Genomic DNA, 13,926 nt, shown 5'->3' with positions numbered 1-13,926 from the left:
GTGTAAATAATCAGACACGAGTAATGTCAGGAGAAAATATAAATGTGTATTGCGTGAAAGGTATGTCACTTTTAACACAAACTCACAAGTCAGGATCGCTATTTTTTTGTGAAGGCAAAGCTAATGGAACTGATTGCAAAATATTGAGAGACACAGGATGCAGTACAGTAGGAATAAAAGCATCTTTGATCAATGACGAAGACAAAACTGGAAAAACGGTACAGTGCATCACATTCAGTGGCACAGTCGAAACCTTTGAAACAGCTAATGTGTACATAGAAACCCCATACTATACAGGAATAGTGGAATGCTGTATACTTCCCAACCCCGTCGCTGATGTTATTGTTGGCAATATAAAAGGTCTTAAAGACAACCCAACAGATGTAAAAGAATGGTCATTAACCCAAGAAACAGCTTGTCTAGCAGAAACAAGAAAGATGACTAAGACAACAGAGAAGCCAATGACTATTTCTCTAGAACCACAACAATTTGACAGGAACACGTTCATTGAAGAACAGAAAAAGGACCCGACTTTAACATCATATTTCAATATTGCAAACAAAGGGACGAAATCAAAAGTTGAATACATCATTGAAAAAGATATTCTGTTCAGGTTACATAGGAAAAGAAACAAAATAGCTAAACAACTGGTCACGCCGAGTATTTACAGAAACAAAATCCTTGGAATAGCGCACGATTCAATAACTTCTGGACATCTTGGGAGCTCTTCCACATTGAAGAGAATATCCGAGAATTTCACATGGCCTGGAATTACTAAAGACGTCCGAGAATATGTGAAATCGTGTGACACATGCCAAAGAAGAGTCGCAAAAGGCAGAATACCGAGATTGCCATTAGAGACAACCCCAGTTATTGAAAAAGTTTTTCAAAAAGTTGCAATTGACATTATAGGCCCTTTAACAAAATCAGATAGAAACCATACACACATACTAACACTAGTCGATTACGCAACCAGGTGGCCAGAAGCGATAGCATTGAAATCAACTACATCGGATCACATAGCTGAAGCATTGATGACAATTTTTACTAGAATAGGCATACCAAATGAGATACTGTCGGACAATGGACCCCAATTTACATCACATATGATGCATGAAACCATGAAATGGGAATCCAACACTCATTCACAACTCCCTACCACCCCCAAGCAAATGGTATTTGTGAAAGATTTAATGGCACTCTAAAGAATATGTTAAGAAAAGTGTCAGCAGAAAAACCAGATGATTGGGACAGATACTTACCAGCAATCCTATTTGCATATAGAGAAATACCCCAAGAATCTACAGGCTACTCCCCATTTGAGTTGATGTATGGACGATCACCTCGCGGCCCGATCAATATAGTAGCCGACATTTGTAAAGGGAATGAGGACAATAACGAAATTATGTTTGCTTACGAATATGTAAGAAACCTGAAAGACAGAATAGAGGACACATGTAAGCTAGCACAGGAATCCGTCACTAAAAAAGCAGAGAAATACAAGGAATACTCCGATCGAAAAAGCAAGTCAAGAAAATTTGAGATTGGTGACAAAGTACTAATACTCTTACCCGATGACTCGAGTAAACTTTTAGCTACATGGAAAGGACCATTCAAAATAACAGCAGTAAAATCTAATGTTAATTACGAGATTAAAATTAACAACACAACAAAGACATTCCATGCAAATATGCTAAAAAAGTATTTTGATAGAGACACAGTGTCGCAACCTATGTTTACTAATATCGAAGCTTCAAATGCAGGATTGATCATACCGTTGGTCATGGGACACAGACACCCGAGACAGAAAAACAAACAAAAATCGCACAATTGCAACCACCTAAGACAAAAAAAGAAGTACGCAAAGTACTTGGGCTCCTAAATTTTTACAGGAAATACATTTACAACTTCGCGCACATCGCGACACCGCTAACAAATCTGACAAAGAATGGGTAACCGAACAAATTGTTTGGACAGAAGTGTGTCAGAATAGCTTTAACCAATTAAAGGCATTACTCTGTTCAGAACCAATTCTTAAATTACCCGACATATCAAAAGAATTTGTTGTAAGAACTGACGCGTCTGATAAGGGCATCGCAGGTATACTATTACAGGAGCATGAGGGAACTCTAATGCCTTGCTTATATGCAAGCAGAAAATTATTGGACAGAGAATCACGATACTCTGTAATAGAGCGTGAAGGACTGGCCATCGTCTTTGCTTTAAAGACATTCAGCAGATATCTACTGCTAAAAGAGTTTGTGGTCGAAACGGACCATAAACCACTCACGTACATAAGAAATAACAAAATGAATAATAGTAGAGTACTAAGGTGGAGTCTATTTTTGCAAAATTACACTTTCAGTATCTCTCACATACCAGGCTGTGAAAATATTCACGCCGACCTACTTTCTCGATTAGTGTAAACACGTGAGAAGGGTATAACTTAACCTCCCATGCATACTGTTAGTTACCTCGCAAACTATGCCAAATCAGAACGCACAAATTCGATAATTTTATTTGTAAACATGATGACCCAACTTAATGTAACATTGAGTATTGTTTGGATATATATACCATACCCATTCATGATTTGGGAAATCTTCTCTTTATCTATTATTGTTATGAATTTTCACTCATTTATGATTAATAATTGAAATGTCAATATTCCATTTACATTTTCATTCATTTCATTCAGTAAATTACCTTCATATCATCGACTTAAATCATGCTTCATTGCCATCACTATTGTTTATCACAATGATTTGTAATCACATTGCCATCATGTTGTTCATCACAATGATTTGTAATCACAATCTTTCATTGTTATTGTCACCCATTCATATACCTACGTTAATATAAACATTTCCATGTCTAGTTAATAAATAATTTAATTGTAGCACAAATCATAACAATGGATTAATGCTAGAGTATCATGATAGTAAATTTACTTCCGTTTGTAAAATCTATCTTTCCCATAATGGTTAAAGAGTATATTTTAAACGTGGGTGGGGGGTGTCACAGTAAAGGTTGTTCACAATTATCTTATTAAATTTTATTTTATTAAGATCTGAATTCATCTCACTCCAGTTATATTTCGGTAGGCTTAGATAAACTTTACCTTCTAATATTAGATCGTCTTTCCTTTTATAGCCTTCCCTCGAATTAATTTCTAATTAGTGAATACTTTTCGTTCTACATTCTGTCACGTAGCCACTTATTATAAAAGCTGATAGGTCTAACATTCGACACTCACTTTCTCTCCACAATCTATGCCGGACGGCCAGTCGCTCTATTCCTATATATATACTGGAAGATTTTTATCTTTTGGGACTTTGTAGATATTATATCTACACCATTAAGACGCCGGAGCTTCTAACTTTGATTGTATAATCTTCAAGGATCAAACCCAAGCCCGCTGTCAAAGGACTACACAATAACTTCTTACCAATTGCCTGGAAGTGGAATTTTACGAGTCCGATCCTGTTATCAGAGGAATAGATCATCCAAGCCCATCAACTGCCTGGAAACGTAAACTTATGAACCTGACATATTATCATAAGTTACGTAAAATATTCATATCTCTATTTGTAACTGCCACGATCACTGTTTATCTCTTTTAATTAAATTTCATCATTATTTTTATTTCATTGTAAACAAATCGTTAATTGTTTTTCATTTATAGTAACTAGTAAATTCTGGGGCCTCATTCTACATATATCTTTATGCATAGTCGAGTAGCTCTTTACTCACTTGAGACCATGACAATTCCTACAGGAGTAAAATTATAAGATCGATAAATAAGTAAGTAGTATGTATTATCTAAATGCAACATTGTAAAATTTCAATTCAAGGGAAATAATTCAGTAGCTCCCGTCTGTGTAAAATATTTGTCATCATGAGTTATCTTTGAAGGCACATGCAAATGTTTACGGCCAAATATTATAAATCTTCAGATTAAAAGAAAACGATTATTCAAAAGAGGGTATGTTATTATTATTAGCTCAAATTAAATTATGAGTAAGTACCAAACGCAAAAATTGAATATTTTTCAATTCAAGAAAAATAACTCAGTAATTAACTTTTTGTGTAATTACGGTCATCACGAGTTATCTTTCTTAGTCCCTTGGAGGAGAAGGAAGCCCCTTTCCTTTTTTTTTTTTTTTTTTTTAAAATCAGTTTAATCAGCAATCTCGTTTTGAAGCCACTGTCCAATTACGACGGACCATTTGTAAAAAATAGTAAAATACCATCTTTCGATCCTCTGGAAAGTACTTTTACCGTAAAATTAAACAGTATGGAGATATTGATTGCCTAAATTAAATGGGGTTATTGATCGAATGTAGGGGAAAATATATTACGCGACTGAAAAGGCTCCGGCATTTTAACCCCCTTACAGTTTCTCAACAAAAACAGAGTTTTAAAAAATATATTTTCTTTGACTTTGTCGCATGTCTTATAAAGAGCAGCCAGCTATAATGAATAATGTAAATTGAATGTAATTTGAAATTAGAGATTAAATAACGGACACTGAGCATATTTTACATTGCACAAGGTGTTCATAAAGTCTTTCCCTGATTTCAAAGACTTATTACTGGGTGGGTGTTTATGTCCTCCTGTAGTGGACCAGGAAATAGCCGAACAATCTCAACCCAGAACAAAGATAGAAAGCAATATGGAAAGGAGAAACAGATATAGAGGATAGAAGACACAACAAGTGACCATGTCGCATGTCTTATAAAGAGCAGCCAGCTATAATGAATAATGTAAATTGAATGTAATTTGAAATTAGAGATTAAATAACGGACACTGAGCATATTTTACATTGCACAGGGTGTTCATAAAGTCTTTCCCTGATTTCAAAGACTTATTACTGGGTGGGTGTTTATGTCCTCCTGTAGTGGACCAGGAAATAGCCGAACAATCTCAACCCAGAACAAAGATAGAAAGAGGAAAGGAGAAACAGATATAGAGGATAGAAGACACAAGTGACCACTCCGCCCATCAAAACTAAAATTGATCTTTTGGATCTGACACAACTAAGCTGATTCATATATTTTATGAGGGCCTTTGTATAAGAATATAGCAAGTGACTGCCTTGATCTATATTTTCCCTACAAAGTAGTAATCACTGATATGGTTACACATTATAGTCTTTGTTGATCCAATAGAATTCAATAGTCGTAACGTCACTTCCTTCCTAATGACGCATGGTAACTTAGCAACACTGGCTCTAAACTATCGGAACAATGGCGGACGCCCGTATGAATATTTCTCCGGCGAGCATAAAGGGTATCCAGAGGGGGAAAAACACATACATTTGATCATGTTTTGACTTTTACACATTCTGATCACAAGGCATATGAAAAGTTCTCGCCAGCATGAAAAATAAAAAGGAATGATTTTCTTTGTTTAGAACCAAGATGGCCGCCGTTGCCGGGCGGCGTGACATCAGACTATTGAATCGTATTGATCTGGAGTAGAACTGGCGTGTCTATTACTTAAACGCATACCATCAATAAAGACATAATAAAACTCAATGGATATAGGCTAGGTTTCTTTTTAACCATTCAGCTTTTATATAGCACAATATTCACTAAACGTGCTCAAAGCGCTTTACAAGGGGTCCCTAGCCAACAGCAACACATACATTAGGTATGACGAGACATGACGTCAGTTAGGCAATATTACAATTTTTTTGAGACAGAGACAACGCTGTTAACGGCCAGGTACTCATTTTACACCGGAGTACGGTGAGAGATTGTGAGTAAAGAGCCTTCTCCAAGGATTCAACTATGCGTCGAGCAAGGCTCGAACCCAGGACCTTCCGATCCGAAAGAGAGTCATACCACAAGACCACATAGCCGCACAGATAGAAGAGATGTAATGCTCATCTCAATGTTATCTCATATTTTGCTATCAATGCTTAAGACAATCAGTGATGATAAAAGTCACCTCTTTTTTTAATCTCTGTTACCTTTTCTAATGTCAAACATTGTGATTAGTATTGCTGGCAACCACGTTTAACATTTTCATGGTTTAAATTATGAATATTCAAAACAGCTATACAATACTTAACTAGAATAAAAAGTTATAGAAAAACAAATACAGCGGTATTGTTTCACAAAATATTCCTTTAATATTTTGTATATATAAATTTTCAACACTCATAAATCATTGAATAAAATCTTATGCAATTCTTTTGGCAAAGGAAATAATCTAATGGATTCAATAAAATTTGAGACAGTGAAGACTACTACGGTAATAAACCTAATAAATTAAATACTTTTTTGGTGTAAACATATACATTTTGTAATTAATAGACAATTGTAATGTTATGTCATTTCAATAATTAAAATGCTCTTGTAAAAATCAGTAATGTAGAATTATTTAAAATTAATTTAATAGAAATGGTAAGCTTTTTCTTTTTAAAAATTAAAAATGTCCGCTCACTCAAACACGAACATGGGCAAAAGGAATGTTTAATCAACTAGTTTACATCGCTTTCATTATCCATGGTAGAAGAAACCGATAAATTTGTGTATCATTTGTTTACAGCATAAGATTATGCGTTTTTAATATATTTTTATTATTTATCAATTTACACTTAAAACCTTTTTTTTCATTTACCAAATAACAAAACGCTTGTCAAACATGAAATTTATTGGATCAGTGATACGTCAAATATAGAATCGGCAATTATGAAATTTGAAATTCTTTTAATGTAACAAACAATTGAATCGTTAGAAAAGAAAATAGTACAAAATGATTTGAGGTAATACTTCGACTTTGTTCTAAATACACAAGAAAAACAAACAAGAAATCAATATTAACGAAGCTTTAACAAATTGATTTCTCCATTTATTCACAAGGAGAAATGGCGTTTTTGGCGCTCTTAATATAAAGTGTGTTTTTGTTATAACACCGCACAACCTTATTCAGAGCAATGAAAAGAAAATTATATTGGGGGTTGTATCCAGTTGTTGAGGAGTCAAAACTCAATAATCAATAATGACAACAACAATAATAATGATGATGATGATGATGATGATGATGATGATGATGATGATGATGATGATAATAATGATAATGATTATAATAATAATAATAATAATAATAATAATAATAATAAGCTTAGTTTTGATATCAATATTAATATTATTACTATATTAATATCACAGTTATTTAATTATTATTATAATACTAATAATGATAATTTTATCAGCATAACTATTCTCTTTTTCATTGTTGTTCACTAATTCTATCGCCATCATTATTAATGTAGATAGTACAACTAAAATGGATGAATAAACTGTACCTGTATAACCTTCCAAGTTGAAAACTCTTATAAAAAAATCACGACAAATATAATTTACAAGAAAAAGTCACGTCGGAAAGATAAAAAACAAAAAACAGGGGACATTACATATGACATGAATAGATATAAAAGTAAAGGAGAAACAATACTGGATTTTTTTTTTGTTTGTTTGGCAAAAGGAATGGGCTGCTCACAATAAATATATTATGCACACATCAGATATGAAAACAAACATTACGATAAAAAAGAATACTTCATTTCGATGTTCTTGCAAAATCAGGTTTACCTAAAATTTTGTACAAACTAATAATATTTTGTCCTTTTGAAATTGTGATCATTTTATGCTATATTTTATTTTCATTTACATTTATCAACATGTAATTTAAATGAATCATTCATTCAAAAGGCGATATAAACATGCTCAATTGTATGCATTGCTATACAATACGTGTGTCGGGGTAAAATATAGATATTGCTTCAAAAATATATAATAAGAATAAGAATAAATATCTTTAAAACAACACACTGGTATGATGTCAGATCGAAAGTCTAACATTTTTTTTTATTTCTTGCTGATAAAATTTAACAATTTAACCATTTTATAAAATCTAAGTCAACACCGTGTCTTGTTCCTAAAAATAATACCCTAACGCCGTTCATCTATCTAAATCTATTTTCAAGTCCTAAGCAAATGGGTGTGCAGGATTTTTCATTTTTGCTTCCTGTTATTGTATGCGTCTCAGTACAAAGAGGTCAAGTTCAAGGACCTTTCACGTCAGCTGATCATAGCTTTGTGGGTATTACTGGTCAGATTGAGGTCCATGTAGCCTACACAACAGTACATCCCAAATTTCAACTATCTTCATTTTCACACAAATATGAATCATCTAATTTGCTGTGGCAATGGTATAGGCTTTGATAATTCTTGCCAAATTCCGCTAAAAAATGTACAGTAAAAGTATTTATAAACCTCGATAATGCTTATCTCAATGCATGCCGATCAGCCAAAATGGTGAGACTTCCAGATTCTGAACACCGTTCACTAATCTTTCTCACGAACAATTTAAAATGTTAATGCTTTGTATAATAAAACAGTGTAAGTCTATGAAGCTATTGAACCAACATTGGTCCACATAATAAAATCAAGAAAATTTGAATATTTTGGCCATGTAAAAAGACACAATTTCATTTCGAAAGATGTATTAGAGGGCAAAGTTGAAGGAGGAAGGCCAAAAGGCAGACCATAAAAAACATGGATGGATGATGTGAAAGGCTGGAGTAGACTCTCTGCAGCTGAATGTAGCCAAAACCATGCAACAGAGAAGAGTGGCGCACCGTTTCAAGTCGACCTCTACCAAAGAGATGGCACCAGAAGTAAGTAAATAATTAAGTAAGTCTACGTGCCACCTCTGTGTCAAAACTTCAGGACAAATTCTCACAAAACTGAAGGACCACTTGATCTGGCTGGTAAGCATGTGTATTAGAGACGATGACGACCCAGATCCTTTCGCCATTTTTGGCAGATATGTCAGCCATTCATCATCTACCGAGCAGTAACAGAATTGCTCCTGGAGGTATTCCGAGACTTCTTGAGAGGGCCATCAATGTTGGCTTTGCTTGTACGTCTCTCCTTTCCTGACGGGGCCGACTGGTCTGGCATCGGAGTTTCCGAATTACTATCCTCTAGTTCCTGAAAGAGACAGTCGTATTGGAAATGTTACAAATGTCAAGGAACTGAATCAGTACTAGGTAATAAGAAAATAAAGTTGGTTGTAGGATTAACGAATGGAAAAACCAATGACATTTAAAATGATAGTGTAACAATGAAAAACAAAATCAGCTCTCTAACATATATTAGATCTATATTGTGTCATCCTTACTTTCCAACAACAACAACAACAACAACAACAACAACAACAACAACAACAAAAACAGAACAGCCAATAGTACAGTTGACATCAAAATAGTCACAACCATCTTTCTTTCAATCTTCACTTACTTTTTACTAAATGGTTGCACACACTTGTTCTAATTCGCAGAAAAAGACCAAGATCACAAGTCCTAAAGCTATGCACACTCGGGTTTTAGGATTGACAGGAATTAAACCTTGACATTTATGTAAAATACAGCCAATCGCCTCTTAATGATATTGTGTCGAGGGGATATAGGTACTAAAATTGATTTCAGTTTCAGAGTTAAAAGTTTGAAACTTGAGCTAAGTTTGTGTCTTATTGAGGATAATGGAAATAGCATCATTAAGTGACAAAAGCTATAATTTAACATGTTTGGATATTTCAACTATAACATCACTTTATGGTATCTTGTTTACCTCGACATAATACAATTTTAAGGCGATAGGTTATGAATGGAATCCTGTTATTTTAATTGGCTTTGAGTCCAGCATTGACTGTGTAGCTAGATCGCTTCGATTTGACTGGAAGCACTCTGAAGTAGACAAGCGTCCCATTAAAAAAAAAACAGTAGTAACAAATGTCACTGTTCTTTTAAGGTTACAGAAACCAAGACAAACCCTGGTACATGAGTTCTTTGGCTCTGAAAAAGGACTAATTTTTTAAAATATGTAATCCTCCAGGGATGTTTATAACACGATTGTAAATACTGAGCATTATGCAGTTTATACAAAATAGAAAATATTACGTATTTACATTAGATTTTTTAAATGATGATGTACGACAACAAACTAGAAAAGCAAATTCATCTAAAATGTTCTTGCATCAGCTTAAAAATGATAGGGGGTGAAAAGGTTTTATTCTATCTATAGCGTCAGTTCAAATTGAATAATTTGTTGGTTTTTTTTCCCTGGAAAAGACTGATTTTTTTTTCATCTTCTGAATCTGTATACAGCGAGTTATTGAGCTCTAACATGTTTCATAGAATCAAACAGTGAATAGATATGATAGTATTTATGTCATAATCATTTGATAATTGAATGATACATGTACAATACTACGTAAGAATATCTACACTGTGCATGGATCAGCAAAATAGAGGATTAATCTACACACTCATTCTTTTCAAAATTCAAAATATAACACGGCGGAAACTGGTTGAAATTATTTTATAGCAAATACAGATTTAAACGAACGATTAATGATAACATTACCTGCCTTAGCTATGTATTCTTAAATAATTGCATTTTGCTGCAACTTTGATCAAGAAAATGTATATTGGAAAACACAACACGAATTCATGTAAGCACTTGAGGTCACCTATTTGTGATCTGTACATCGACCTTAATATTTTCTATATTATCCACATCAGAGTAAATATCTTAAAATATATGGAACTTAGTATTTCATTTATTTCTAATAGCACTAGACTATCTGGCGACACATATTAAAAACAAACTTTGAATTTTTTTTTAAAAGCAAGGCGATTGTTGTTGCTATCATTTCTAAATTGTACAGGGCGAGAATCACGACTATTGAAACAATATTGTTTCACACTAGCTGTAACTCATGAGAAATTAGTTTTCGATTAAATTCATACGTGCGAGTAAGCGTCTCTGGAAGCAAAACCGAGATTAATTTAAAATCGATCATTTTATACATTTAGAATAATACTATGCATATTTTGAATAGCAAATTTTCATTCAGATCCTTAAATCTTGAAGGATCTGAAATTCTTTTTTTAAAGTCCGTATGTTGTTTAATCACTAATTTGCTGGGGTTCTTTTTTTTTTTAAAGTAATCGTCACGCAAATTGAGCAGTAGCATTTATTAGCTGTTCGTTCTTAGGGGTCAGGTACACACGAGCGCATCCCCTTCGTGAAAATGAGGATTTACCCATCTAAATATTGACCAATTTAAATGAAATTTCTACAACTTGCAAAGCAGTAATTTTTCTATCTAATACAAGTGACAATAATTGTTTACCTTCATTACTTTTGTGTTGAAACACAGTTACTTAAACGGGGAGATAATCAACTTGGATAAAATAGGGGTTGGATTTACTCAAATTTTAGCTCATCAATAAGTATTTACACCTTCATATTTACTCATGAATTTCCTTGTATTAAAACTCCGTAAATCATTAAATAATTAATTTACTTTTCTTTACAAAACTAATCGTCACGAAAATTGAGCAATAGCATTTAGCCGTTCTTAAAGCTAGCTGGGGTGTTAAAAGAAAAAGGAAAATTGCGAGATAAGACAGGATAGTTACCACATATTTTAAGCGGTCTGTGCTTCATTCAGGACTCTTAGTGTCGGGAATAAATTAATAATGAGAATGAAAAACGTGACTATAATATGGCCATCAATGTGTGTCATGTTATATTTTTTAAAAGAAAAATATTATCGACAAAAAAAATTATAATACTTTGAATACATACACACAAAAAAGAAGAAAGAAGAAATACAACACATCTATCAAATTTTCGTATGTAAATGTTAATAGTATAATTTACACAGAGCAATTGAGAACTTTAAGGTCGAAATAACCTCCACGAGGTGCCTTCTTGAACTGAGATTTTATGAATGCCAGTCCATAATAATCAGTAATGAAATTATGATTAGTAAGTGTGCAGTGAATGGGTTAACGAACAGATGAAGAAACTGTTGGTGTAGATGATGTCTTATTGTTTCAATCTTTTAAAAATGGTAATTATGTTAAGAAGGAGCAGGTACTGACATGAAGATATAACTACAGTAACATGTGAGGAACAATATGGTAGATACCATAACATGTTAACAGTTCTTACAAACAGACGCTGTCTTCAGACAGACACAGTCAGCCATTCGCATTTCTTTTCCATTAAAAAAAAAAAAGAAACATGTGCCTTAAATGTGAAGGTAAAACCAAAAAGCAAAAAAAAAATAATAATAAAAAAAGGGATGTAGATAGGAAAGACGGGTGTATCTTAGAAAGAGACCCAAACATAATGTCCGGCGTATGTGAATAGGGGGCATCGGCTAGTCCTGTTTATTAGCGTAATGGTCACAGTCCGCTAAAAAGGCACCCCCCCCCCCCCTCCCAACCACATTCGTCACTGTCGGCTGAAAACAGCGCCTGTTAGTAAGTACTCTGAAAAACATGTATTTAAAATTTTGGCGAGAAAACTGATCCTTCAAAAATCGATCCTCATCTTACCCCCCCCCCCCCCCCCCAATAACCTTAAACTTCTGTGAAGTCCCAGGTTTGAGAGTTTTTGACAATATTAAGATCACTTTGATCGATCGATATTTGAAAGACGAGTTTTCTGGCTAATTTTTTAAATAGCTACGCGTTTGTTTGTTTGTTGTTTTTTTTTGGGTTATTTTTTTTCGGAATACGACAGTACTGTACGTGTGCTATACCTCATTCAGTACTCCTAACTGATCCAAATCAAAGTGTCAGTGAGAAACTCTGTGGTTATATTTTGTGATCAGGTAGGAATTAAAGGTACATATTATTATTATCATTTCATAAGAGACAACATCAAACACAGATTTGATTGGTCTAATTACTTACATTCCAATTATCCTGAATAGCATAAATAAATCAAAAGAAATTGATAAAAAATGTATGATTGAAAGTTTAATTAAAATAGCAATTAACAAAATGTGTAATGAGCCGGAGAAAAATATAAGTCAACTGAAATGACTACTAATCATATCCCCTCTGATAAAATACTTTTAATTAGTCATTTACTTTAAACATAGAAACCTAACCTTAACAGTGGTATATGATTTTTTTAAAATTTACATGAGAAAAAAAAATAACAGTCGTTCTTAAAATTCCCAACTCGAAAAAAAAATACTAATTTTATAAAGCAGTTATTTTTTTCTCTCGGATTTTATTTCACTGGTTTATCTAGAAAATTGCACCACTTCTCAGACCTTCATCTTAAATTAGTGCTTGCTTCCGATTTTTCACTTTCAAAAGGCATCATTGACTCAAGGAAACTTAGAATTAAATCAAGATAAACTATAAGATAAATGATAACCAAATACCATTTTATTGTCTAATACTTTACAAATCGTTATGTTGGGATTATGAACTCTAAATTTAGTCTTAGGTAATCAAAAATAACCAAACATTGCAGTGAATGAAATTGAAATTTGACATTGATGCAACACTGGGTCTTATAAGTGTTGTCGTTAACCACATTTTTCAATGTTTGTTGATCTAATCCCAATAACAAAAATGCATGCATTCAAAGTATACAAATTTAAAAAGTAAGGAATCAAAAATTTAGATCCAGATAGTGAATTGAGATTATATTATGCCTAATTATTTTTCAAATGATTATTTCAGAGGCATTGTATCAATGATAGTGTATATACTATATACGCATGATAATTTGATAGAAGATAAAAATGTGTTTCTATAAGAAATAATATTCATAGACATGATAAATAATACGAAATTAAAATCATAAAATAAAAGAGTTATATAACAATACTAAATGTGTGAAAAAATGTTTGTTTTGTTGGGGTTTTAATTGTTTTTGTTTTCTTGGGGCTTTTTTTATTCTCTATCTCTTTTTGATTTTTTATTTTCTTGGAGCATCATTTTTTTCTTGCATTTGCTGCTGGAGTTCTTTTGTCGTTGTCATTGTAATAATTGTTTTGTTTTTGTCGTTGTCACTGTAATAATTGTTTTGT

At 33.1% G+C, this 13,926-nt stretch overlaps 1 protein-coding gene across 22 annotated transcripts in view; it reads right to left on the bottom strand.

Moving 5' to 3' along the window:
- Window positions 1-7,238: 7,238 nt before the first annotated feature.
- The window catches only part of LOC144958949 (uncharacterized), a 73,265-nt gene continuing 66,577 nt past the window's right edge, over window positions 7,239-13,926 (bottom strand). For 8 of the 22 annotated variants that reach the window (XM_078891309.1, XM_078891385.1, XM_078891293.1 and 5 more), the window contains one exon: window positions 7,472-9,008. Coding sequence is in view for 13 of the 22 variants with exons in the window: in XM_078891385.1 (XP_078747511.1) it covers window positions 8,862-9,008 (147 nt within the window). In the remaining 9 variants the exon portion in view is untranslated. Of the gene's footprint in view, window positions 9,009-11,503; window positions 11,540-12,790; window positions 12,803-13,926 lie in introns of all 22 variants that reach the window. The other 14 variants (XM_078891249.1, XM_078891274.1, XM_078891303.1 and 11 more) reach the window with 6 other exon arrangements.

This window comes from Berghia stephanieae, chromosome 1, assembly GCF_034508935.2.
Source record: "Berghia stephanieae isolate SIO BIC M18660-M18661 chromosome 1, UCSD_Bste_1.3, whole genome shotgun sequence".
NCBI lineage: Eukaryota > Metazoa > Mollusca > Gastropoda > Nudibranchia > Aeolidiidae > Berghia > Berghia stephanieae.
This window is presented reverse-complemented; position numbering and strand designations above follow the sequence as displayed.